The sequence below is a fragment of the Pan paniscus genome, chromosome 7 (assembly GCF_029289425.2).
Source record: "Pan paniscus chromosome 7, NHGRI_mPanPan1-v2.0_pri, whole genome shotgun sequence".
Classification (NCBI taxonomy): Eukaryota; Metazoa; Chordata; class Mammalia; order Primates; family Hominidae; genus Pan; species Pan paniscus.
Window position 1 is genome coordinate 56,319,642 of NC_073256.2, and position 23,412 is coordinate 56,343,053.

The following is a 23,412-nucleotide window of genomic DNA, read 5'->3' on the forward strand; positions in this document are numbered from 1 at the left end:
CCAAAAAGAAGTCCCTTATTTTAAGGATCTGAGGTTCTGCCTAATGTGATTTTCCCAGAGCAGAAGATGTGAAATTCCATCTCTGTTCCTGGGAGTCTGGGGAAAAACTGTGAGAGGAGAGAGTAAGAATATTGCCCCTTCTTTCCGGAAAGCTCTAATAAACCCCATCACCTCAAGACAAGACCACCTGAAGAACAAACATTAGCCATTTCTCTAATATAATAGCATCCCACTTCATTAAGTTGAATTAATGTTTGAGAAACTTTCAACAGAAACTGCAGCCAAGAGTAAATTGATCTCCTTCTCCTTGCCCATAGCACCTACTATTTCACCACCTGACTATGTAGCATTCTGTATTATTCTTTGTATGGCCTGGCTCCTCATCAAGTTTATAACCATATTGCCCACAGAAGGGGACTCAAGAATCAAACTCAGGGCGTTGTGGTGCCCGTTTGTAGTCCCAGCTATTCTGTGAGGCGGAGGTGGGAGGATTGCTTGGGCCCACGAGTCCCAGATAATCTGGGCAACATAGTGAGACCCCATCTCAAAAAAAGAATCTAACTGAATGTGCTGAGCTCCTGCTAGACCATCTAAAGCTGCCTGTGGGCTGGGCGCGGTGGCTCGCACCTGTAGTCCCAGCTACTGGGGAGGCTGAGGCAGAAGAATCGCTTGAACCCGGGAGGTGGAGGTTGCAGTGAGCCCAGATCGGGCCACCGCACTCCAGCCTGGGTGACAGAGCGAGACTGTCTCAATAATAATAATAGTAATAATCATGCTGCCTGTGTCCCCTGATGAGACAGCACTGGCCGCAGGTGGCCGCTAACCTCTCGAAATAGGGATGGCCCGAATTGAGACATATGCAAGTCAACACTACACCGGGTTTCAGAAACACATACGATTTTCAAAAGAATTAAAATATCGCATTTAGTTTTTCTATTGATTGCATGTTGAAATCTTACTTTGGATATATTGGATTAAATAAAGTATATCATTAAAATTTTTAAACTTATGTGCCTATGAGAAACTTCCAAATTACACAGTTGGATGGCGTTATATTTCTCTTGGACAGCAGTGGTCTGAAAGATGACAAAAATCACGATACGTTTGAATCACGCCATGCCTTTAGGGAAAAGAAGAAAGAAGAGTTTCCTTTCGTATCGCTTAGGGGTTCCTCGCAAGAACCATCTGACAGAGAAAAGCCCTGGCTCCCGCCCCAGTGGCTTCTAATTCTGGTCCCCGCGCCCAGAAAGCCGGGAACAGGCAAGCCTGGAAAGGCGTTTTGAAAGGGAACAGGATCCCCCGAGTATAGGATGCGTTTTTGCCTCACAAAAGTCCCTTGGGGGTGGGGGGACGGCAGCGGCTGAGGCGCAGGAAAGAGGAGAGCACACGGGGAGTGGCCCTTGGAACCATGCGCGCAAAACCTCAGCCCCTAGGCTCCATTTCCAGGTTCGCGGGTGACCTCCCCAAGATGGCCGCCGCCTGGGGGCGGGCCTCCACGCTGCACGGGTGTTGATTGGGTGAGACGACTCAATGGTGAGCAATGATTGGTTCACACGGCGCAAGCTGGGCGGAACCGGAAGATGGTGTGAGCCACGGGCTGCCGGGGGCCTGGGGCTCGGCGTCGGTCCCCGGGGGATGTGGAGAGCTGGCAGCATGTCGGCCGAGCTGGGAGTCGGGTGCGCATTGCGGGCGGTGAACGAGCGCGTGCAGCAGGCTGTGGCGCGGCGGCCGCGGGTGAGGAAGGAGGCTGCGTGGGGACGGTGGGCGGCCGCCTTGAGAAGAGGGACACCTGCGTGGGAATGGGTCGTCACGGTGACGCAGAGGGGTCTCCCAGAGAGGCGGGACCGGTCGGCCGCCTAGGGCCACCGAAAGGCTAGCGAAGGGTTTCCCCAGCCTCCTTACCTTGAGTCTGTTAGGTTTTCTGGAGATTGGCTTCGTTGGAGCAGAGGGTATCGCTACCTCGGGAAAATGACTTAGTGCCTAGGTGTCGTGGCCACTTGCGCACCGCGTAGTTTCGGGGTCGATAGCCTTGGCGGATGCGAGGGGGGCCAGGCCTGTGCCCACGGACGGTAAGGGGAGACGGGGGTACAAGAGCACCCCGCGGAGGCCAGAGACGCCCGAGATCGCGTGTATGGCAGCGTCTCACCTGCTAAGTGCCCAAGAAATGCCAGTGCCGCCCGGAGGCCGAGGTGAGGGTGGACTGGCCGGACTTCGCTGGCATCAGAGCGGCACTTGTTTATGGGGCAGGAGGGAGCAGTCCAATCCCAAGCCGGTTAAGGGGAGCTTTCGTCTTTTGTGTATATATATATTACATTCTCTTGGACTTTGATTAGACCAAGAATCAAAATCTGCCCACCTCAGTGCAAGTTTAAGCTGAATGGTGTGGAATGAGACGGACCTTAACAGAGAGGTCACAGGTTTCTCTGATCGAGCATTTATGCTGGCTGAAGACAAGACCTGTATTATAGTCTTTCCTTGACTATTCCTTAGACGTTACCTTGAACAAGTCAGGTAACTATTCCGGCCCTCAGCTCTGAAAGCTCAGAGATCTCTTCTGATGTTAATATTCTGTGATTCTCGGTGGTTCTCCAAGAAAAATCTAGGGCTTCCCCTAATAAACATCACCTTGGAGGTTCTCTCAGGGAAACTCTCAGGCAGATGGGCTGCCTGTTCGGGTAACTCTCTGGAAAGCGTCAATCATCAGCATACTCCCAGTAGTCACGACTTGGACTCAAACGAGGCTGGTTACGCATCGCTGTAGAAGGAAGGAAGAGGAGACATTTTTCTAATTGATCTGACTCCGTCACGTCCTTGAGAACACTGTGATTCTGTGAAAACTTCAGGGGATGATGGATACAAGAAGACTGAATCGTGCAAGGATAAACGAATCTCTTCTCTTACTGTTTCTGTGTGGATTGGGTGGCAGCAGAACGCATAGAACCCCTGCTCTTTGTATAGTGGTCTTGAGAGGATGTCACATAGGTCTGATCCTGAATCCAGAATTTTTTGTGTCGCAGCCTTAGTTCTGCCACTGGTTCTTTTCTTTCTTTTTTTTTTTTTTCGTTGTTTTGTTTTTTTTTGTTTTGTTTTGTTTTGTTTTGTTTTGTTTGAGACAGAGTCTCGTTCTGTCGCCCAGGCTGGAGTGCAGTGGCACGATCTTGGCTCACCGCAACCTCCACCTCCCGGGTTCACGCAGTTCTCCTGCCTCAGCCTCCTGAGTAGCTGGGATTACAGGCACACACCACCACACCTGGCTAATTTTTTTGTATTTTTAGTAGAGACAGGGTTTCATTATGTTGGCCAGACTGCTGTTTTTTGTTTTATTTTGAGATGGAGTCTCACTCTGTCACCCAGGCTGGAGTGCAATGGCACAGCCTCAGCTCACTGCAACCTCCACCTCCCGGATTCAAGCAATTCTCCTGCCTTAGCTTCCCAAGTAGCTCGGATTACAGATGCCCACCAGCACACCTGGCTAAGTTTTAGTATTTTAATAGAGATGGGGTTTCACCTTTTGGCCAGGCTGGTCTCGAACTCCTAACTTCAGGTGATCCACCCACCTCGGCCTCCCAAAGTGCAGGGATTACAGGCGTGTGGCTCACCTGGCCATGCCACTGGTTCTTAATTCACAGATTGAACAATCAATTGCTTAGTAACCTAAGTGGGCCACTTTTAGAGTAAATGGGGCAGTGTTATTATGGTGTAATGATACACCAGGACTAGAATGAGTCGCCAAACTGCTAACGTTTGGGTTTCACAAGCCAGAAGTGACCTCTCTTTTACTTAGAGTGCAGCCTTCTATTAATGAAGTGATTCTTAAGCCTCCAACATTAGTATGTCTTAGAGTCATCTGGAGAGATTGTTAAAAAGGAAATTCTCCGCTGGGCACAGTGGCTCATGCCTGTAATACCAGCACTTTGGGAGGCCGAGGTGGGCAGATCACCTGAGGTTGGGAGTTCAAGACCAGCCTGACCAACATGGGGAAACCCTGTCTCTACTAAAAATACAGAATTAGGCATGGTGATGCATGCCTGTAATCCCAGCTACTCAGGAGGCTGAGGCAGGAGAATTGCTTGATCACTTGAACCCAGGAGGCAGAGGTTGCGGTGAGCCGAGATGGCACCATTGCACTCCAGCCTGGGCAACAAGAGTGAAACTCTGTCTCAAAAAAAAAGGAAATTCTCACCCAGGTGATGCCGATGCAGTTGGTCAAAGACCACACTTACAGGAAATACTGCTTTAACTTGCCCGGCTCTCCTGAGAGAGACATTTCTTCTGCTAAATATTGACATCGCTAACATTGATGCATAGATTGAGATGCCATGCGCCTAAAAAACATTTGATCATGATCACCACTATTTGATATTGATCTGCCTACAGTGTTGAAAAAATGGATCTTACCTAATGCCAAGTTGAGATCAATGCCTGTCTATCCTACAGGATCTCTCCTATGGGATTCATTGGGGTACTGTTCCCAAACATTCACTCATATGGCTCTTTCCCTCTTGGCAGGATCTCCCAGCCATCCAGCCCCGGCTAGTGGCGGTCAGCAAAACCAAACCTGCAGACATGGTGATCGAGGCCTATGGATATGGGCAGCGCACTTTTGGCGAGAACTACGTAAGAGCCCTTTTCTGAAGCCCTTTGGAAGCATCATGATTGCCAGGCTTCTGACTTGTTCTGTTTTGACCTTTTAGGTTCAGGAACTGCTAGAAAAAGCATCAAATCCCAAAGTAAGTAGATAGCTGAATTCTTTAATTTGTATCTAAATCTTGGCTCTTTAGTTGAAAATTAGACCCATCCTGGTGGTTGAGTTGTACAGCAGTTTTAGGGTGGTTGACTTTAGATTGGGCCAGGGATAGAAATGTCAGCTTCCACCTTGAGCCCCAAGTGATTCTCAGCTAGATTTTTCTCTTTGTTCAGACTGTCGTTTTCTCCTTGGTGGCTGTTTGGAAATGGTGGTTTCAGGAGCTTGCTGTAATCTTGGATCTTTTCAAGATTTGAAAGCTTAAATCAGTTCATCCTAGATGGGCAATATCTGAAAGATGGAGGGAATTGATGGGAACAAGGAAGGAAAACAGAACAGAAGCCTTAGATTTTTCTCTATCCTTTTACCTCATTAGGAGGCCGGGTGAAGATTGTGATAGTTTATTACATTTAAGGAACAGAGAGTGGATGTGAAAGGTGACAGGGAGTACATGAGGCGTTTGAGCCAGCAAGGCCTCTATAAAATCTGAGTTACACATGGTTACCTTTTTCCCCTCAGATTCTGTCTTTGTGTCCTGAGATCAAATGGCACTTCATTGGCCACCTACAGAAACAAAATGTCAACAAATTGATGGGTAAGATAAAATTAAATATGAAAACAAAATTGTTCTGTCATTGTATTGCTTCTACTACCCTTTGTGGAAGAGAGAGCAACTTTTAGAATAGCCCCAATTCACCATTTGTTTTTGGAATTTCTTTAGGAAAGTCTGAGTTCTTAATAAAAAGAGAAAACATCATGCCAAGAACAGAATGAATTCACCATTTTCTGGGTTATATATACTTGGAAACCTACCCAACCTCATGTTTATTATTATTTGGTGGTCTTTCAGAAAAATTATAAAGAATTGTAGCCCATAAATTTTTTTAACTAGCAAAAGAGACATTTCTGTTCTTTTTCCTTTAAATAAAAGCTACAGTAAATAAAATACAATACAGTAAAGTAAGTATAGTAAAGTAAAATTAAGAATTATAGTAAAGTAGGCCAGGCGCGGTGGCTGACACCTATAATCCCAGCACCATGGGAGGCCGAGGCAGGCGGATCACCTGAGGTCAGGAGTTCAAGACCAGCCTGGCCAACATGGTGAAACCCCAACTCTATTAAAAATGCAAAAAAATAGCTGGGCGTGGTGGTGCATGCCTGTCAAGTCGCAGCTACACAGGAGGCTGACACAGGAGAATCACATGAACCCGGGAGGCAGAGGTTGCAGTGATCCAAGATCACGCCACTGCACTCCAGACTAGGTAACAGAGCAAGACTTCATCTCAAAAAAAAAAAAAAAAGAACAAGAATCATAGTAAAATAAAATTAAGAAAGACATGGAGATCTTGAGTAACTGAACTTATTTCCCTGAAGGTATAAAAATTTAAATAACCTGTATATATTTTGTAACAGCTTTATTAGGGAGGTAATTGACTTACAATACATTGCACATATTTAAAGTATAGAATTCGACGAGTTTTGATGTATGTTTGCACCTGTGAAACCATCACAACAAATAGTGAGCATATCTATCACCCCCAAAAGTTTCCTCCTGTCCCTTGGTAATCCCTCTCTTACCTGTCCCACTTCTCTTCCTCAAGAACCACTTACCTGGCTTTTGTCACTGTTAATGTACATGAGTTTACATTTTTTAGAGTTTTATCCAAAGGGAATCATGAAGTATGTACTCTCTTTTTGTCTGACTTCTTTCATTCAGTGTAGTGATTCATCATGTTCATACCTGTATCAAAGGTTCAATTCTTTTTATCATTCAGTAGTATTCCATTGTATAAGTATATTACAATTTGTTTATCCATTCACCTGTTGATGAATGTTGGGTTGCTTCTGATTTTTGACTGTTGCAAATAAGTTGCCATGAATATTTGTGTACGAGCCTTTGTATGGATATATTTCCCTTTTTCTTGGAATAAATATATAGGAATAGAATGGCTGAATCACAAGTTAAGTGTTATGTTTAACTTTTTATAACTGCAATAAAACAAACATAAAATTTACTGTCTTGATCTTTTATTTATTTATTTATTTATTTTTTATTTTATTTTATTTTTTTTTTGAGATGGAGTCTCGCTCTGTCGCCCAAGCTGGAGTGCAGTGGCGCGATCTCAGCTCACTGCAAGCTCCACCTCCTGGGTTCACGCCATTCTCCTGCCTCAGCCTCCCGAGTAGCTGGGACTACAGGCTCCCGCCACAACGCCCGGCTAATTTTTTGTATTTTTAGTAGAGACGGGATTTCACCGTGTTAGCCAGGATGGTCTCAATCTCCTGACCTCGTGATCCACCCGCCTCGGCCTCCCAAAGTGCTGGGATTACAGGCGTGAGCCACTACACCCAGCCTGTCTTTATCGTTTTTAAGCATACAGTTCAGTGGCATTTTGTAGTCACATTGTTGTGTGACCATCACCACCATATATCCACAGAATTCTTTTTATCTTGCAGAACTGAAATTCTGTACCCATTATGTATGTTTAACTTTTTAAGAAACTACCAAACTTTTCCAAAGTAGTTGTGCCATTTTACATTTCCACCTGCAGTGTTCAAGTTCCTCCACATCCTTGCCAACACTTAGTATGGTCAGTCTTTTAAAATTGGGGCCATTTTTTTTTTTTTTCTTTTTGAGATGGAGTCTCACTCTGTCGCCCAGGCTAGAGTGCAATGGTGCAATCTCGGCTCACTGCAACCTCCGCCTCCCAGGTTCAAGTGATTCTCCTGCCTCAGCCTCCCAAGTAGCTGGGATTACAGGCACACACCACCACACCCGGCTAATTTGTTTGTATTTTAGTAGAGATGGGGTTTCACTGTGTTGCCCAGGCTGGTCTCGAACTCCTGAGCTCAGGCAATCTGCCTGCCTCAGCCTCCCAAAGTGCTGGGATTACAGATGTGAGTCACCGCATCCGCCCCAATTTTAGCCATTCTAATAGGTATATGGTAGTGTCCTTTCGTTTCCCTAATGCCTAGTAATGTTGAACTTTTCATGTTTGCCATCTGTTTATCTTCTTTGGTGAAGTGTCTATTAAAAGTCTTTTGCCCATTTTCTAATTGGATTATTTTCTTACTGTTGAGACAAGAGAGTTCTTTACATATTCCAGATATGAGTTCTTTATCAGTTAAGTGCTTTGCACGTATTTTTCCTCAGTCTATGGCTTGTCTTTTGAAAAGTGAAAGTTTTTAATTGGAATAAGCCCAGTTTATCAGTTGTGGGTTTTTTTTGTTTTTTTTTTTTTAAAGAATGTGCTTTTGCCATCGTGTCTAAGAAATCTTTCCCTATCTTAAAGTCACAAAGATTTTCTCCTACGTTTTCTTCTGGCAGCTTTATGGTCTTGGGTCTTATTAGGGTTCATGATCCATTTTGAGTTAGTTTTTGTATATGGTACAAGATATGGATCCAAGTTCATTTCTTTGCACATGAATATCCAGTTGTTCCAGAACTGTTAGAAAGGCTATCCTTTTTCCAAAGCACTGCCTTTGCATTTTTGTCAAAAATCAGATATCCTTTGATGTATTTCTGGACTATCTGTTGGTAGTGATCTCCTCTGTTAGTGAGTGATGTATTTGTCTGCCTTTATACCAGTAGCTTGCTACTTTGATTTACTGGAGCTTTATAATAATTACTGAAATCAGGTACTGTTAACCTCCAACTTTATTCTTTTTCAAAGTTATTTTAGCTATTGTGGGTCTTCTACATTTCCATATAAACCAGCTTTTCAATTTCTACAAGAAAAAAAGAAAAGCCTGCTGGATTATATTGTATCTTAGATTAACTGGGGAACATTTTGACATATAACAATATTGACTCTCTTAACACATTAACAAGGTATACCTTAGTACTTATTTATATCTTTAATTTCTCTCAGTAATATTTTATAGTTTTCATTGTATAGATTTTCCACATCTTTTCTCAGATTTATTCCAAAGTTTTTATTTTTTTATGCTATTGTAAATGTATTTTTCTATTTCAACTTCTGATTGTTGCTAGTACAGGTTATAAGCATCCCAATTTCAAATTTCTGAAAATCAAAATGCTCCAAAGTCTGAAACTTTTAAGCACTGACATGACACTTAAAAGAAATGCTCATTGGAGCCAGGCATGACAGTTCATGCCTGTAATCCCAGCACTTTGGGAGGCTGAGGCAAGCAGATCTTTTGAGCCCAAGAGTTCGAGACCAGCCTGGGCAACATGGTGAGACCCTGTCTCTACAAATAGTACCAAAAAATTAGCTGGGTGTGCTGGCACACACCTGTGGTCCCAGCTACTTGGAAGGCCAAGGTGGCAGGATCACTTGAGCCCAGGAGGTTGAGGCTGCAGTGAGCTGAGATCTCACCACTGCACTCCAGCATGGGTGACAGAATAATACCTTGTCGCAAAACAAAACAAAAAAAAAAGGCTGGGCGCGGTGGCTTACGCCTGTAATCCCAGCACTTTGGGAGGCCGTGGCAGGTGGATCACGAGGTCAGGAGATCAAGACCATCCTGGCTGACACAGAGAAACCCCGTCTCTGCTAAAAATACAAAAAATTAGCTGGGCATGGTGGCAGGCACCTGTAGTCCCAGCTACTCGGGAGGCTGAGGCAGGAGAATGGCGTGAACCTGGGAGGCGGAGCTTGCAGTGAGCCGAGATCGTGCCACTGGACTCCAGCCTGGGGGATAGCAAGACTCCGTCTCAAAAAAAAAAGAAAGAAAAGAAATGTTAATTGGGCCAGAGGCAGTTGCTTATGCTTGTAAGCCCAGCACTTTGGGAGGTCAAGGCAGGAGGATCATTTGAGCCTAGGAGTTCAAGACCAGCCTGAGCAACGTGTCAAAACCCCGTCTCTACAAAAAATAATAAAATTAGTGAGATATGATGGCTCGAAGCTGTAGTCCCAACTACTCAGGAGGCTGAGGTGGAAGGATTGCTTGAGCCTGGGAGGTCGAGGCTGCAGTGAGCCGTGATTGTACCACTGCCCTCTCTCAAAAAATAAAAAGATTTTGGATTTCAGATTTTCAGATTAGAGATGCTCAACTGGTTAAGTATATGCAAATATTTCAAAATCTGAAAAAAATCCCAAATCTGAAATGGAAACATTTCTGGTCCCAAACATTTCATATAAGGGATACTCTACCTGTATATAGAAATATGCTTGATTTTTGTATGTTGATCTTGTATCCTGCAACCTTGCTAAAATTACTTATGTTCTAGTTGCTTTTTTGTAGATTCCATTGAATTTTCCACATAAATAATCATGTCATCTATGAGTAAAGACAGTTTACTTCTTTGTATATTTCCCTATTTACTTCTTTATGAACAGAAGTGCTGAGAGTGGGCACATAAGGAGGAATTTCCCTTCTAATTTTAGTTTGCTGAGAGATTTTATCAAGAATAGATGCTGAATTTTGTCAGATGCATTTAATGTATCAAAGTGATCATATGGTTTTTTAGTTCGTTAACATGTTGAATCACATTTATTGATTTTTTTTTTTTTTTTGAGATGGAGTCTCACTCTGTCACCCAGGCTGGAGTGTAGTGGGGTGATCCCGGCTCACTGCAACCTCCACTGCCCGAGTTCAAGCGATTCTCCTGCCTCAGCCTTCCGAGTAGCTAGGATTACAGGCACATGCCACCACACCTGGCTAATTTTTTACGTTTTTAGTAGAGACAAGGTTTCATCATATTGGCCAGGCTGGTCTCGAACTCCTGACCTTGTGATTCACCTGCCTCAGCCTCCGAAAGTGCTAGGATTGCAGGCGTGAGCCACCATGCCCGGCCTATTGATTTTCAAATGTTAAACCAACCCTGCACTCCTAGGATAAATCCTACTTGAAGGCTGGGTCTCTATTAATCTTATTATATGTCATATAAACAAAATAACTGTGTTATGGGATTTATAACTATGTAAAAGCAAAATGCATGACAACAATAACAGAAGGGGATAAACAGAAGTACACTATTGTAAAGTTCTTAAACTGTGTGAAGTAGTGTAACACACCTTGAAGGTGGACTGTTGTAAGTTAAACCCCAAAGCAACCAATAAAATAACACAATAAAGAGTTATAGCTTATAAGTCAACAAAGGAGATATATTGGACTCAAAAAATGTGAAATGGTATCTCCTTATAGTTTTGATTTTCTTTTTTCTTTTTTTTTTTGAGACGGATTCTCACTCTGTTGCCCGGGCTGGAGTGCAGTGGTGCGATCTCAGCTTTCTGCAACCTCCGCTTCCCAGGTTCAAGCCATTCTTCTGCCTCAGCCTCCCGAGTAGCTGGGACTACAGGCGCCCACTACCACGCCCAGCTAATGTTTTTGTATTTTTAGTGGAGATGCGGTTTCACCATCTTGGCTAGGCTGGTCTCAAACTCCAGACCTCATGATCCGCCTGCCTTGGCCTCCCAAAGTGCTGGGATTACAGGCGTGAGCCACCGCGCCCGGCGGTTTTGATTTTCATTAATAACGAATGATGTTGAGCATCTCTTCATGGGCTTATTGGCCATCTTTATGTCTTCTTTGGAAAAATGTCTAGTCAGTCCTCTGCATGTTTTTTAAATTGAGTTGTCTTTTCATTATTGAGTTGTAAATTCCAGCTAGATTAAATAATCTAACTTGAAAATAAAAGCTATAAAAGTATTAGAATAAAATGCAGGAAAATATTTTTATTTTCTTGGGCTTTTCTAAGCAAGACATAAAATCTGGAAACCATAAAAACAACAACTAGGCCAGGCACAGTGGCTCACACCTGTAAATCTAGCACTTTGGGAGGCCAAGGCAGGTGGATCACTTGAGCCCAAGAGTTTAAGACCAGCCTGGGTAACATGGCAAAACCCTGTCTCCACTAAAAATACAAAAAATTAGCTGGGCGTAGTGGTGTGTGTCTGTGGTCCCAGCTACCTGGGAGGCTGAGGTAGGACGATCACCTGAGTCCAAGAGGTTAAGACTGCAGTGAGCTGTGATTGTGCCACTGCAGTCCAGCCTGGATGACAGAGGAGACCCTATCTAATAATAATAATAATATTAATAATAATAATAAATTTTAAAAGAACAACTAGCAGATTTGATCACACAAAAATTAAAGCTTTCTGCATGTCAAAGCAAAAGGGAGGCACAGAGTGGAAGAAAAATAATATTTTTGAAGAGGGAAGAGGTTAATATCCAGAATACATAAAGAGCTACAAATCTTTTTGTTTAATCTATAGGGGAAAAAAATAGGCAAAAACTGGGGCAATTTATAAGGGGTAAAAATACAAAAGGCCAGTAATCAAATGAAAAATATTCATCCTCAGAGAAATACAAAATCACTAATCAGATTTGTAAAAAATCAAAAAGACTGCTAAGATCCAGTGTTTTGAGGGAGTGAGTAAATGAGTACTCCTTCGTCTTACCAGGAGATTCTAAAACCGTAGAGTCTTGGAAAAACATAAAGATTCCACCAAAAAACTATTATAACTGAAAAACAACTTCAGTAACATTGCAGGATACAAAATAAATATACAAAAATCAGTAGCATTTCTATATGCCAACAGTGAATGATCTGGAAAAGAAATCAGGAAAGTAATCCCATTTACAGTAGCTACAAATGAAATACCTAAGAATAAACTTCACCAAAGAAATGAAAGATTTCTACAATGAAAACTATAAAACACTGATGCAAGAATTTGAAGAGGACATGAAAAAATGGAAAGATATTCCATGCTCATGAATTGGAAAAATCAGTATTGTCAAAATGTCCTTATTGCCCAAAGCAATCTACAGATTCAGTGCAGTCCCTATCAGAATACTAGTGACATTCTTCACAGAAATAGAAAAACACAGTCCTGAAATTTGTATGGAACCACAAAAGACCCATAATAGCCAAAGCCATCCTGAGCAAAAAACAAAGCTGGAGGAATCACATTACCTGACTTCAAATTATACTGTAGAGCTATAGTAACCAAAACTAGCATAAAAACAGACACATAGACCAATGGAACAGAATAGAGAACTCAGAAATAAATTTGTACATCTACAGAGAATTTATTTTTAACAGAGGTGCCAAGAACATACATTGGGAAAAGGACAATCTCTTCAATAAGTGCTGCTGGGAAAACTGGATATCCATATGCAGAAGAATAAAACTAGACTCCTATCTCTCACCATGTACAAAAATCAAATCAAAATAGATTAAAGACTTAAATCTAAATCCAAGACCTGAAACTACTAAAAGAAAACATTGGGGAAACTCTCCAAGACATTAGTCTGGACAAATTTTGTTTGTTTGTTTGTTTGTTTGTTTGTTTGTTTTGAGACAGGGTCTCACTCTGCACCCAGACTGGAATGCAGTGGCATGATCTCGGCTCACTGCAACCTCCATCTCCTGGGTTCAAGCGATTCTCCTGCCTCAGCCTCCCAAGTAGCTGGGATTACAGGCACGCCCCACCATGCTGGCTAATTTTTGTATTTTTGGTAAAGACGGGGTTTCACCATGTTGGCCAGGTTGGTCTCCAATTCCTGACCTCAGGTGATCCGCCCACCTCAGCCTCCCAAGGTGCTGGGATCGCAGGTGTGAGCCACTGCACCTGGCCATGTTAGAAATATGTAAAGGTGATGGGAGGAGGGAGCGGGGAAGGAGCCAGCAGGCATAGAAGGGGCAGGAAAGCCTAACAGAACTGTTGTTTTAGTGCCATTTTCCCTTCTGGATGACCCGTTATACTCATTCAACCTCACAGCTCAATTCATTTCCATAAAGGCTTCTTGAGGCCAGATGCAGTGACTCACACCAGTAATCCCAACACTTTGGGAGGCCAAGGTGGGAGGATCACTTGAAGCCAAATACATATATGTATATTTCTTTCTTTTTTAGTCTTTCTAGTCTTGCTCTGTCACCCAGGCTGGAGTGCAGTGGCGTGATCCCGGCTCACTGCAACCTCTGCCTCCCAGATTCAAGGAATTCTCCTACCTCAGCCTCCCGAGTAGCTGGTATTACAGGCATGTGCCACCAGGCCTGGCTAATTTTTTTTGTATTTTTAATAGAGACAGGGTTTCACCATGTTGGCCAAACGGATCTCAAACTACTGGCCTCAAGTGATTCGACCACCTCGGCCTCCCCAAGTGCTGGGATTACAGGCGTGAGCCACAATGCCTAGCCATCTCTGGCTAATTTTTTTATTTTTTGGTAGAGACAGGGTTTCACTGTGTTGGACAGGCTGGTCTTGAACTCCTGGCCTCAAGTGATCTGCCCTCCTCAGCCTCCCAAAGTGTGGGGATTACAGGTGTGAGCCACTGCACCCGACCTTGACAAAGATTGCTTGAGTAAATACTCCAAAAGCACAGGCAACCAAAGCAAAAATGGACAAATGGGATCACATCAAGTTAAAAAGCTCTTGCAGGCTGGGCACAGTGGCTCACGCCTGTAATCCCAGCACTTTGGGAGGCCAAGGCCAGCAGATCACGAGGTAAGGAGTTCAAGAACAGCCTGGCCAACATGGCAAAACCCCATCTCTACCAACAATACAAAAATTAGTGAGGTGTAGTGGTGGGTGCCTGTAATCTCAGCTACTTGGGAGGCTGAGGCAGAAGAATAGCTTGAACCCAGGAGGCAGAGGTTGCAGTGAGCCAAGATTGTGCCACTGCACTCTAGCCTGGGCGACAGAGCGAGACTCTGTCTCCAAAAGAAAACAAGCTCTTGCAGAGCAAAGGAAACAACAAAGTGAAGAGACAACTCAGAATGGGAGAAAATATTTGCAAACTGCCCATCTGAAATACTTGTACATAGCACCAAGTTCTATATCCAAGCTTTGTTTTTGTAATAAAAAATAAGAAACAATCTAATATCCATTAACAAGAGGAATAGTTATGTAAACTGTGATAATCTGTCCTGTGGATTGCTGCAGTTTTTTAGTAGAGATGGGGTTTCACCATGTTGGCCAGGCTGGTGTCAAACTCCTGACCTCAGGTGATCCACCCACCTGGTATTACAAGTGTGAGCCACCACACCTGGCCAGTGTTAGGGTCATGGTGATGTCCTTGTTGGATAAGAATACCCTCATCCCAGAAAGTTGAAGAATTGTGGTGATATGCTAGGGAAGCATCTTGGCTTCCACTGGTCATCCTTTCTTCATTGTCATCCTGACCTGTTTCTCTCAGTTTGAACTGAGACATAGATCAAGCCTTTTACTAGGAATCTGTCCGTTACCAGCTTCTTGAAGCGTATGGATGTATATGCTGCCTGATCATGTATGTCAGCTTTTCCCTTATTTACCTTTGCTGATTAGCCAGGGATGGTCTGACATTTGAATTTGTATCTAGTAAAACTGTCACATTTGTCTTCTTAGAGGAACTGAGATTTAACTGTGTTTTTCTTTTCCTGGCATATTTTTTCCTCTAACAAGTCAGAGATTTGTTGCATGTTACTTGCTGCAATAGAGCAAATAAGGAATACTACTTTGCCTCTGTCTCATTACAGCTGTCCCCAATCTCTTCATGCTGGAAACAGTGGATTCTGTGAAGTTGGCAGACAAAGTGAACAGTTCCTGGCAGAAAAAAGGTTCTCCTGAAAGGTTAAAGGTTATGGTCCAGATTAACACCAGCGGAGAAGAGAGTAAGTAACCAGACCTGAATTGTAGATTTTTCTTCCTTTAGGATGGTTGAAGCTTAGGGAGAATGGGTGGGCCCAAGTGTCTGATGGATAAGGTTATAGAAACAAATCACAGGATCACAGGCCTCTAAGTTGGCTGTTTTATGTGTGATCTAGGTAGCATAATGGCATGCAAAGCAGTCTATGTATCATTCTTTACTACATCATGGTTCATTATATCTTAATTTTAGGGGAAGAAGAATGGATGGGGAGTTCAAGAAGGGGATTGTGACTTCGTTTTGTATTTTTGTTTTTTTTTTGAGATGGAATCTTGCTATGTTGCCCAGGCTGGAGTGCAATGGTGCGATCTCGGCTCACTGCAACCTCCGCCTCCCAGGTTGAAGCAATTCTCCCACCTCAGCCTCCCAAGTAGCTGGGACTACAGGCGTGCACCACCACGCCTGGCTAATTTTTGTATTTGTAATAGCGATGGGGTTTCACCATATTGGCCAGACTGCTCTCAAGCTCATGACCTCTCAAGTGATCTGCCCATCTCGGCCTCCCAAAGTGCTGGGATTACAGGCGTGAGCCACCACGCTCAGCCTTTTTTTTTTTTTTTTTTTTTTTTGAGACAGAGCCTCACTCTGTCGCCAGGCTGGAGTGCAGTGGCACGATCTCAGCTCACTGCAACCTCCGCCTCCTGGGTTGAAGCGATTCTCCTGCCTCAGCCTCCCGAGTAGCTGGGATTACAGGCACGAGCTACCACGCCCAGCTAATATTTGTATTTTTAGTAGAGACGGAGTTTCGCCATATTGGTCAGGCTGGTCTTGAACTCCTGACCTCAGGTGATCCACCCACCTCAGCCTCCCAAAGTGCTGAGATTAAAGACATGAGCCACTGCACCCAGCCTGGGATTGTGTCTTTCATCTGGAAACCCCCAAAGGTCACCATCACTCCTACAAGGAGTATTTTAAATTTTTAAGACCTAAGATTATATAAATACTCTTAGATCTTAAAAAAATTACTTGATGTTGCATTGGGAGAGAATGGAAGATAATTACTGTGAGTGGGCCAGGTGCGGTGGCTTACACCTGTAATCCCAGCACTTGGGAAGGCTGAGGCAGGTGGATCACCTGAGGTCAGAAATTCGATACCAGCCTAGCCAACATGATGAAACTTCATCTCTACCATACATACAAAAATTAGCCAGGCATGGTGGTGTGCGCCCATAGCCCCAGCTGCTCGGGATGCTGAGGCAGGAGGATCCCTTGAACCCAGGAGGTGAATATTGCAGTGATCCGAGATCGCGCCACAGCACTCCAGCCTGGGCGACAGAGTTAGACTCCATCTCAAAAAAAAAAAAAAAAAAAAAAAATTATGGTGAGCACCAGTCAATGAATATCTTTATGGGGCTTGGATTAACAGTGTAACATAGTGTGAATAGAAGCATGGGCTTTGAAATCAGACAGACCTTGGGTTTCAGCTACACTACTTTCCAGTATTGTAACCTTGGATAAGTTACCTAATCTCTCTGTACTTCAGTTTCCTTTTTTGGCAATGGTATCATGAGAATGCTTACTTCAGAGGGTGTGATTAGGACTGAATATGATAATCCAGGCAACGTTGTTAGCACAGAACCCTACACATGTTGTTAGCTATTCGTTAAGAATAAATGTATACAGATCAGGCATTTGATTGCAACCATCAAAGCACCAGTATTCACCAAATCTTAGTATGCAGGAACACAGTAGAGGCATCTGTTTTCTAGATAACGTCCTAGAGTCAGACTACCTGGGTTTAAATCCCAATTATCAATAGAAATCTGAAATCAACTATAGGTCAAGTCTTTATTGTACCATTTCTTGATAATTAGCTATAATATGCCCTATTTAAAGACTGAAGTAAATGTTACTAGTATCTCCGCCTAATAAATGGGGGCAAGACAATATCAATAGCTCTTATAACTGTATAACAAATAATTGCTTGCTGCAGATTTCTCTTCCAGTTGTTAATTAGAAAGTTCAGTTAAACTTTGCTAATATATAGCCAAAAATATTTAACATGTACTTTATTCTAAATTTTTTGCAATTCCATTAAATTAATAAAACTATAAAAATTCTTGATTTAGAAAAGTAATTCTCAGGTTCATCTGGCATTTTGGCAATGCAAATCTTCCTGGTATCCCAAAAAAGCAAGATTTTTTCTTTTCCATATCTCCTAGCTGTTTTCAGCTGAAATCCTGAGATGGAGGAAAGAGAATCCAACTGATAGTTCTTTTCTTGAGAAATTTAGAACCTGACCAGAAGCAGAGCAACATAGAAAACCCCAAGTATAAAGTTACTCTTTAGGACTTGAGGCTCTTTCAAGAGGTTCTCTTGTTGGGGGTCACCTCTTCTGTCGTAAGGAAGGGAGGAAAATGGAGCCTTCCTCTGGCCATTTACCCTTGCAGTATACCTGTTTTCTGTTTCCTTTCGTGAAGGTAAACATGGCCTCCCACCTTCAGAGACCATAGCCATCGTGGAGCACATAAACGCCAAGTGTCCTAACCTGGAGTTTGTGGGGCTGATGACCATAGGAAGCTTTGGGCATGATCTTAGTCAAGGACCAAATCCAGACTTCCAGGTACTGGGGGGTCGGGGAGATTGCTCATGTGCTAAAGAAGCAGTGTGCTGGAGTGCCATTGCAGGGCTGGCTGCAGTGGGGATTGCAGAGTCATCCCAGACACTGCCTGTCGAGTGTTCTAGCCCTCTTTTGAACTCTTCTCAGAAGGAAAAGGGAAGAACAGGTTTCCAAAGCCCCACAAACCTTTTTCAACTCAACTTGAACTTGGCTAAAACATAGTCTTTAGAGAATATGAGATTTCTTCCTCTCCAGTGACTAATAGTTTTCTCGAAAGTGGGATAGTTTGCAAAAAACCGTTTCAGTAACGTCTGGCAATTTTGGCAGGCCTTGAAATCATAAGGAATACATAACCGTTGTCAGAGAAGTTCAGATTCAGCCACTTTTGGGCATCGTTAGAGAAGGCAGGAGTAAAATAGGTGTCATCTCTTTCTGTCAGCTGTTATTGTCCCTCCGGGAGGAGCTGTGTAAAAAGCTGAACATCCCTGCTGACCAGGTTGAGCTGAGCATGGGCATGTCCGCGGATTTCCAGCATGCGGTGAGTGTCCTGCCGGTGCCCTGTCTGCCTCGAGGGGTGGGGGTAGGGGTCTGAGAGGCTGACACAAGAGCAGATCTTTGCTGTAGAAGCCTTGGAAATGCCTTGGGATGGCAGTAAGGTACCCAGTGTCAGCTATTCCAGCATCTCCCATTCCCCATGCCCTTTCTTTTTTGAAAAGAGCCAGGTGCGGTGGCACACGCCTGTAATCCTAGCACTTTGGGAGGCCGAGCCGGGCAGATCATGAGGTCAGGAGTTCGAGACCAGCCTGACCAACATGGTGAAACCCCATCTCTCCTAAAAATACAAAAATTAGCTGGGCGTGGTGGCGCACGCCTGTAATCCCAGCTACTCAGGAGGCTGAGGCAGGAGAATCGCTTGAACCCAGGAGGCGGAGATTGCAGTGAGCCGAGGTCGCGCCACTGCACTCCAGCCTGGCTGGCGACAGAGCAAGACTCCATCTCAAAAAAAAAAAAAAAAGAAAGAAAGAAAAGAAATGTATAGAAATTATAGCCTGACATCTGAACTTTTAAAACAAAATATAATTCCGTAAGTGTAATCTAAAGGAAATAAGAAATTAATTATAATTATAATTTCATAAATTATAAACATAATTCCATAAGTGTAGTCTAAAGGAAAATAAGAAATTAAGCTATAATTTTTGGAAAGGCATTTCATTACGTAAGTGCGTGGGCATGGCTGTATCACAGCAAATCATGATGAAGCAGCCTAAGGCTTCATGTTTGTTTGTTTTTTTTTGGAGACTGAGTCTCGCTCTATTGCCCAGGCCGGAGTGCAGTGGCGCGATCTCAGCTCACTGTAACCTCCACCTCCCAGGTTCAAGCGATTCTCCTGCTTCAGCCTCCCAAGTAGCTGGGATTACAGGCGCCTGCCACAATGCCCAGCTAATTTTTGTATTTTTAGTTAAGACAGGGTTTCACCGTATTGGCCAGGCTGGTCTCGAACTCCTGACCTCAGGTAATCCACCCACCTAGGCCTCCCAAAGTGATGGGATTACAGGCATGAGCCACTGCACCCGTCCGAGGCTTAATCTTATGTGTAGATTCACCGACAATCTTATGTGTACATCAACAGCTGTAAATATCAACTGATACAGGTGTGCTAGATTGGCAACGCAAATACATGATTTTCTGAAATAGCAAATAACTTGATAAAGTTTCAAAAATCAAAATATAAACTTGCATTCCTGGAAAATTGTATTTCTTAAAACAGTGCAAAAATACATTGCATTGATAAGTAAAATGGAATTTGATCAGATAATTATAAGGATTTTTTTTCATCTACCTGACCGTGGCACATTGGAGAGGTAGGTGGGCTGTGCTGTGTGGCTGCGTCCCACACTGGACGTCTAATGTCCTTGACCCCCTCCTAGCTGAGTGCCAGCCACACTCTCCAACCACTGGAAATCCAGAGAAACCCAACTTGTTTCCTATATATGCCCTCAGAGGCAATTTGACCTCTGAGGAGAACAATCATCCTGAAGCCATCTTCGGCTGTGTTATTATTCATAGAAGGCTCTGTTTTTGTTTTTTTTTTTTTTTTTTTGAGATGGAGTTTCGCTCTTGTTGCCCAGGCTGGAGTGCAATGGCGCAACCTGTGCTCACCGCAACCTCCGCCTCCTGGGTTGAAGCAATTCTCCTGCCTCAGCCTCCCGAGTAGCTGGGATTACAGGCATGTGCCACTATGCCCGGCTAATTTTGTATTTTTAATAGAGACAGGGTTTCTCCATGTTGGTCAGGCTGGTCTCGAACCCCCGATCTCGTGATCTGCCCACCTCGGCCTCCCAAAATGCTGGGATTACAGGCGTGAGCCACCACGCCCCATCCATAGAAGGCTCTTGAGAGCCAGAATGGGGGCACAGCTTCAGCACTGGCTCCATTTTATTATTTTAAACCTGGTCCTCGATACCTTCTCTTTTTTCCCACAGGTTGAAGTAGGATCTACAAATGTCCGAATAGGAAGCACGATTTTTGGAGAGCGGGATTACTCAAAGAAACCCACCCCGGACAAGTGCGCAGCAGACGTGAAGGCCCCGCTGGAGGTGGCACAGGAGCACTGAGCCAGGAAATACTGAGAGCACTAACTATGCACTAACCTAGATTTTCATTTCGATATTCCCTGTGTCCCAGCGCAGTCCTGCTCTCCTGTGACCTGTGGAGAGCACTAATGATCAGATGGAAACCATCTGTGCTTAGTCTCTGACATAGGAAGCTTGCTTCAGGCAGTGGCTTTGGATTGAGTTTGAGAAATTCAAACATTTCTGCAGAACAGATACCAAATCAATAGCTAGGAATCATGTTCAATATTGAATTCTGCCCAGGAGCATGAACTGATCCATGAATGCCTTTTCCAGGTTAAAATTTGGTCACTGATATCTATAATCGTGGAAGTCAGAGGGATTCCCCTTTTTCATCTCATTTTAATGGGAAATTCCTTATGGTTAACATCTCCCTACAAACTCCTACTACGTCGTCTAAATTGCTGCTCTGGAATAAGGTGATTTCTGCCCCCAGATTCTTCCCTAGCCGGTAGATACGTGAAGATATTCCCAACTGTGGAATGGCAGTGTAGGTAGCTTCAGGAAATGGCTCAGGTTAATTCTCAAAACACAAATTGTTGCTGGCCAGGCATGGTGACTCATGCCTGTAATCCCAGCAATTTGGGAGACAGAGGTGGAAGGATCACCTGAGCCTAGGAGTTCAAGACCAGCCTCAGCAACAGCAGGAGCCCCCCCACCCCCGCCCGTCTCTACAAAAAAATTTAAAAATTAACTGGGCATGGTGGCTGAGGTGGAAGAATGGAAGAATCACTTGAGCCCAGGAGTTTGAGGCTGCAGTGAGCTATGATTGCACCACTGTACTCCTGCCTTAAAAAAAAAAAAAAAAAAAAAAAATCCCAATAGTCCATGAAGGCTTTGATCTCTTGGGAAGTTCTTCATAGATGCTGTCACATTTCTTAAAGCAACCTTTTAATATGCAGATAATACCCCCCAACTTTTTTAGAGACAGCCTGTCTCTTAAAAAAAAATTAATTTGGTAGTGAGAGCTTGTGTCACTGCCACTCTGTTTTATCCCTGAAATTAAGGGATAACATAAGGAGGACTTGGGCCTTTCTGACATCATCCTGAAGAGACAGGACTTTGCGTTTTTCCTCTGGGACCTACAGTGATGAGAATTTAATGATTATCTCCTCCACTATAATCCTCTTTAGGGTGATTTTTTAAATCAAAACCCAGTGAATCTCATTACTCCTAAGAAACGAAAGATTCCTTCAAAGCCTTTTCAGGCACATGGTTTCAACAAAGCCTGGCTTTGACATTCCTTGTCCTGAGGAGCACTTTCCAGGCATAGTTACAGCTTCCCCACTGTATTTACAAGCCAGAATTGTGCAACTCTTCTGGATCATTAATAAAGTAGCAAGATCCTCAAAAAACCCAAAAACACCATTCTCTAATAGTCATGACAAATGGCTTCAGTATGGCTTGTTTTCTATTTTCCAGATGGCTTTTTCTCTTATTTTTTGAAGCCCCAGTCTTTGATTTTACAGGTAACTTTCAAAACATGATGCTGCTGCCAAATGTACTTTTGTAAACTTAAACATTATGATTCCTGTATTATTTCAGTGAGAGCTACAGTGTGATATTTCAGAGTCTATTAAATAAAAATGTGAGTTTGAATTACACCATCTGTGCCAATTACAAAGCAATTAAAAGATTTATTTTTTATGATCTGGTATAGTGACTGAATATAACAGGTGGGGGCATTGGAACCGACAGGAAGCAGCTATGCTGGTGCCTTGGCATTGTGCCAGCCTGGCTTTGGAGGAGGGCTTCCCTGGGGTCACAGACGCAGCCAAAGCTACACCATGGGTGAGAGGGATTCTGAACTTCTAAGGGCAAGAAAAAGGACATTTCAAGAATTACAAAAATAGTTACCCCTCACTGCAAGAGACTTTTGAATTGCCTCTAGATGGCGACATTGGCTAACCTGAGGGACAAGCACTGGCTCTCCACTGTCAGTAGTTTACCTTATGAGGGACTCCTGGTTACTCAGTCTGGTGGAGGCCAGAGAGGACATGACTCTCTCAAGTGATAGTGTGACTTGCAGAGCCTCAGGGGTTCGATACCAGCCAGCCTGGGCAACACGGTGAAATCTTGTCTGTACCAAAAATACCCCGCCCAAAAATTAGCTGGGCATGGTGGCACATGCCTGTGGTCCCAGCTACTCCAGAGGCTGAGGTGGGAGGATCGCTTGAGCCTAGGAGGAAGAAGTCACAGTGAGCTGAGATTGCACCACTGCACTGCAGCCTGGGTGACAAGGTGAGACCCCATCTCAAAACAAAACAAAACAAAAACAGCGAATAAGGAGGAAAGCCAGGGAAGGCTCAATCAGATCTAGATAAGGGAAGGACACCAAAGTGTGTCTAGGGTGTCCCCAGCAGGATGGGATATTTTGCAGAGAGAAAATTGAGCCAGGTTGTGAGTTTGTCTTTTGTTATGCATGATGGGTGGCAGGTTGGGTTTCTTCCAGATTTTCATGAAAGCCAGTTCCTGGAGTTTGGACGGCTTGCTCTCCTGGATTGGGCCCACCTGTGCAGCCTCACAGTCTCTGAAGGCGCTGGGCCCTTGTCTGCCCTGAAGCCAGCCTCAGAAGGCTTGAGACGCCACAAAACCTCCCAATAGTCCATCAAGACTTTGATCTCTTGGGGAGCTCCTCACAGATTCTATCACAGTTCTTAAAGCAACCTCTTAATACTCAAATGGTACCCCCCACCTTTTGTTTAACATTGATGGCATATGCAGCACTATTCTCTATATTCTCATTTCACCATCACAACAGCTGGTAGACTTGTGTAGGCTGATAGGCAATGTCCCTTTGTGGACGGGGCACTGGGGCCCAGAGAAGGTTCCGTGTTCTCCTTGTCTGAGGTCAGAGTGAGTTGGTGGCAGGACAAGAA

At 43.8% G+C, this 23,412-nt stretch overlaps 1 protein-coding gene across 2 annotated transcripts; it reads left to right on the forward strand.

Annotated features, from left to right (window-relative positions):
* Positions 1–1,515: 1,515 nt before the first annotated feature.
* Positions 1,516–22,183, forward strand: PLPBP (pyridoxal phosphate binding protein). Of its 2 annotated transcripts, XM_003830740.6 has the most exons (8): positions 1,516–1,734; positions 4,510–4,617; positions 4,695–4,730; positions 5,264–5,339; positions 15,171–15,305; positions 17,761–17,903; positions 18,340–18,438; positions 20,384–22,183. In XM_003830740.6, exons 1-8 carry the CDS (start codon positions 1,531–1,533, stop codon positions 20,513–20,515), a joined length of 933 nt encoding a protein of 310 aa, XP_003830788.3. In that variant the 5' UTR covers positions 1,516–1,530; the 3' UTR covers positions 20,516–22,183. The 2 variants fall into 2 exon arrangements, with proteins under 2 accessions (XP_003830788.3, XP_024785695.1); XM_024929927.4 differs by lacking the exons at positions 15,171–15,305; positions 17,761–17,903; positions 18,340–18,438; positions 20,384–22,183 and adding an exon at positions 5,466–6,051.
* The last annotated feature ends 1,229 nt before the right edge of the window (positions 22,184–23,412 follow it).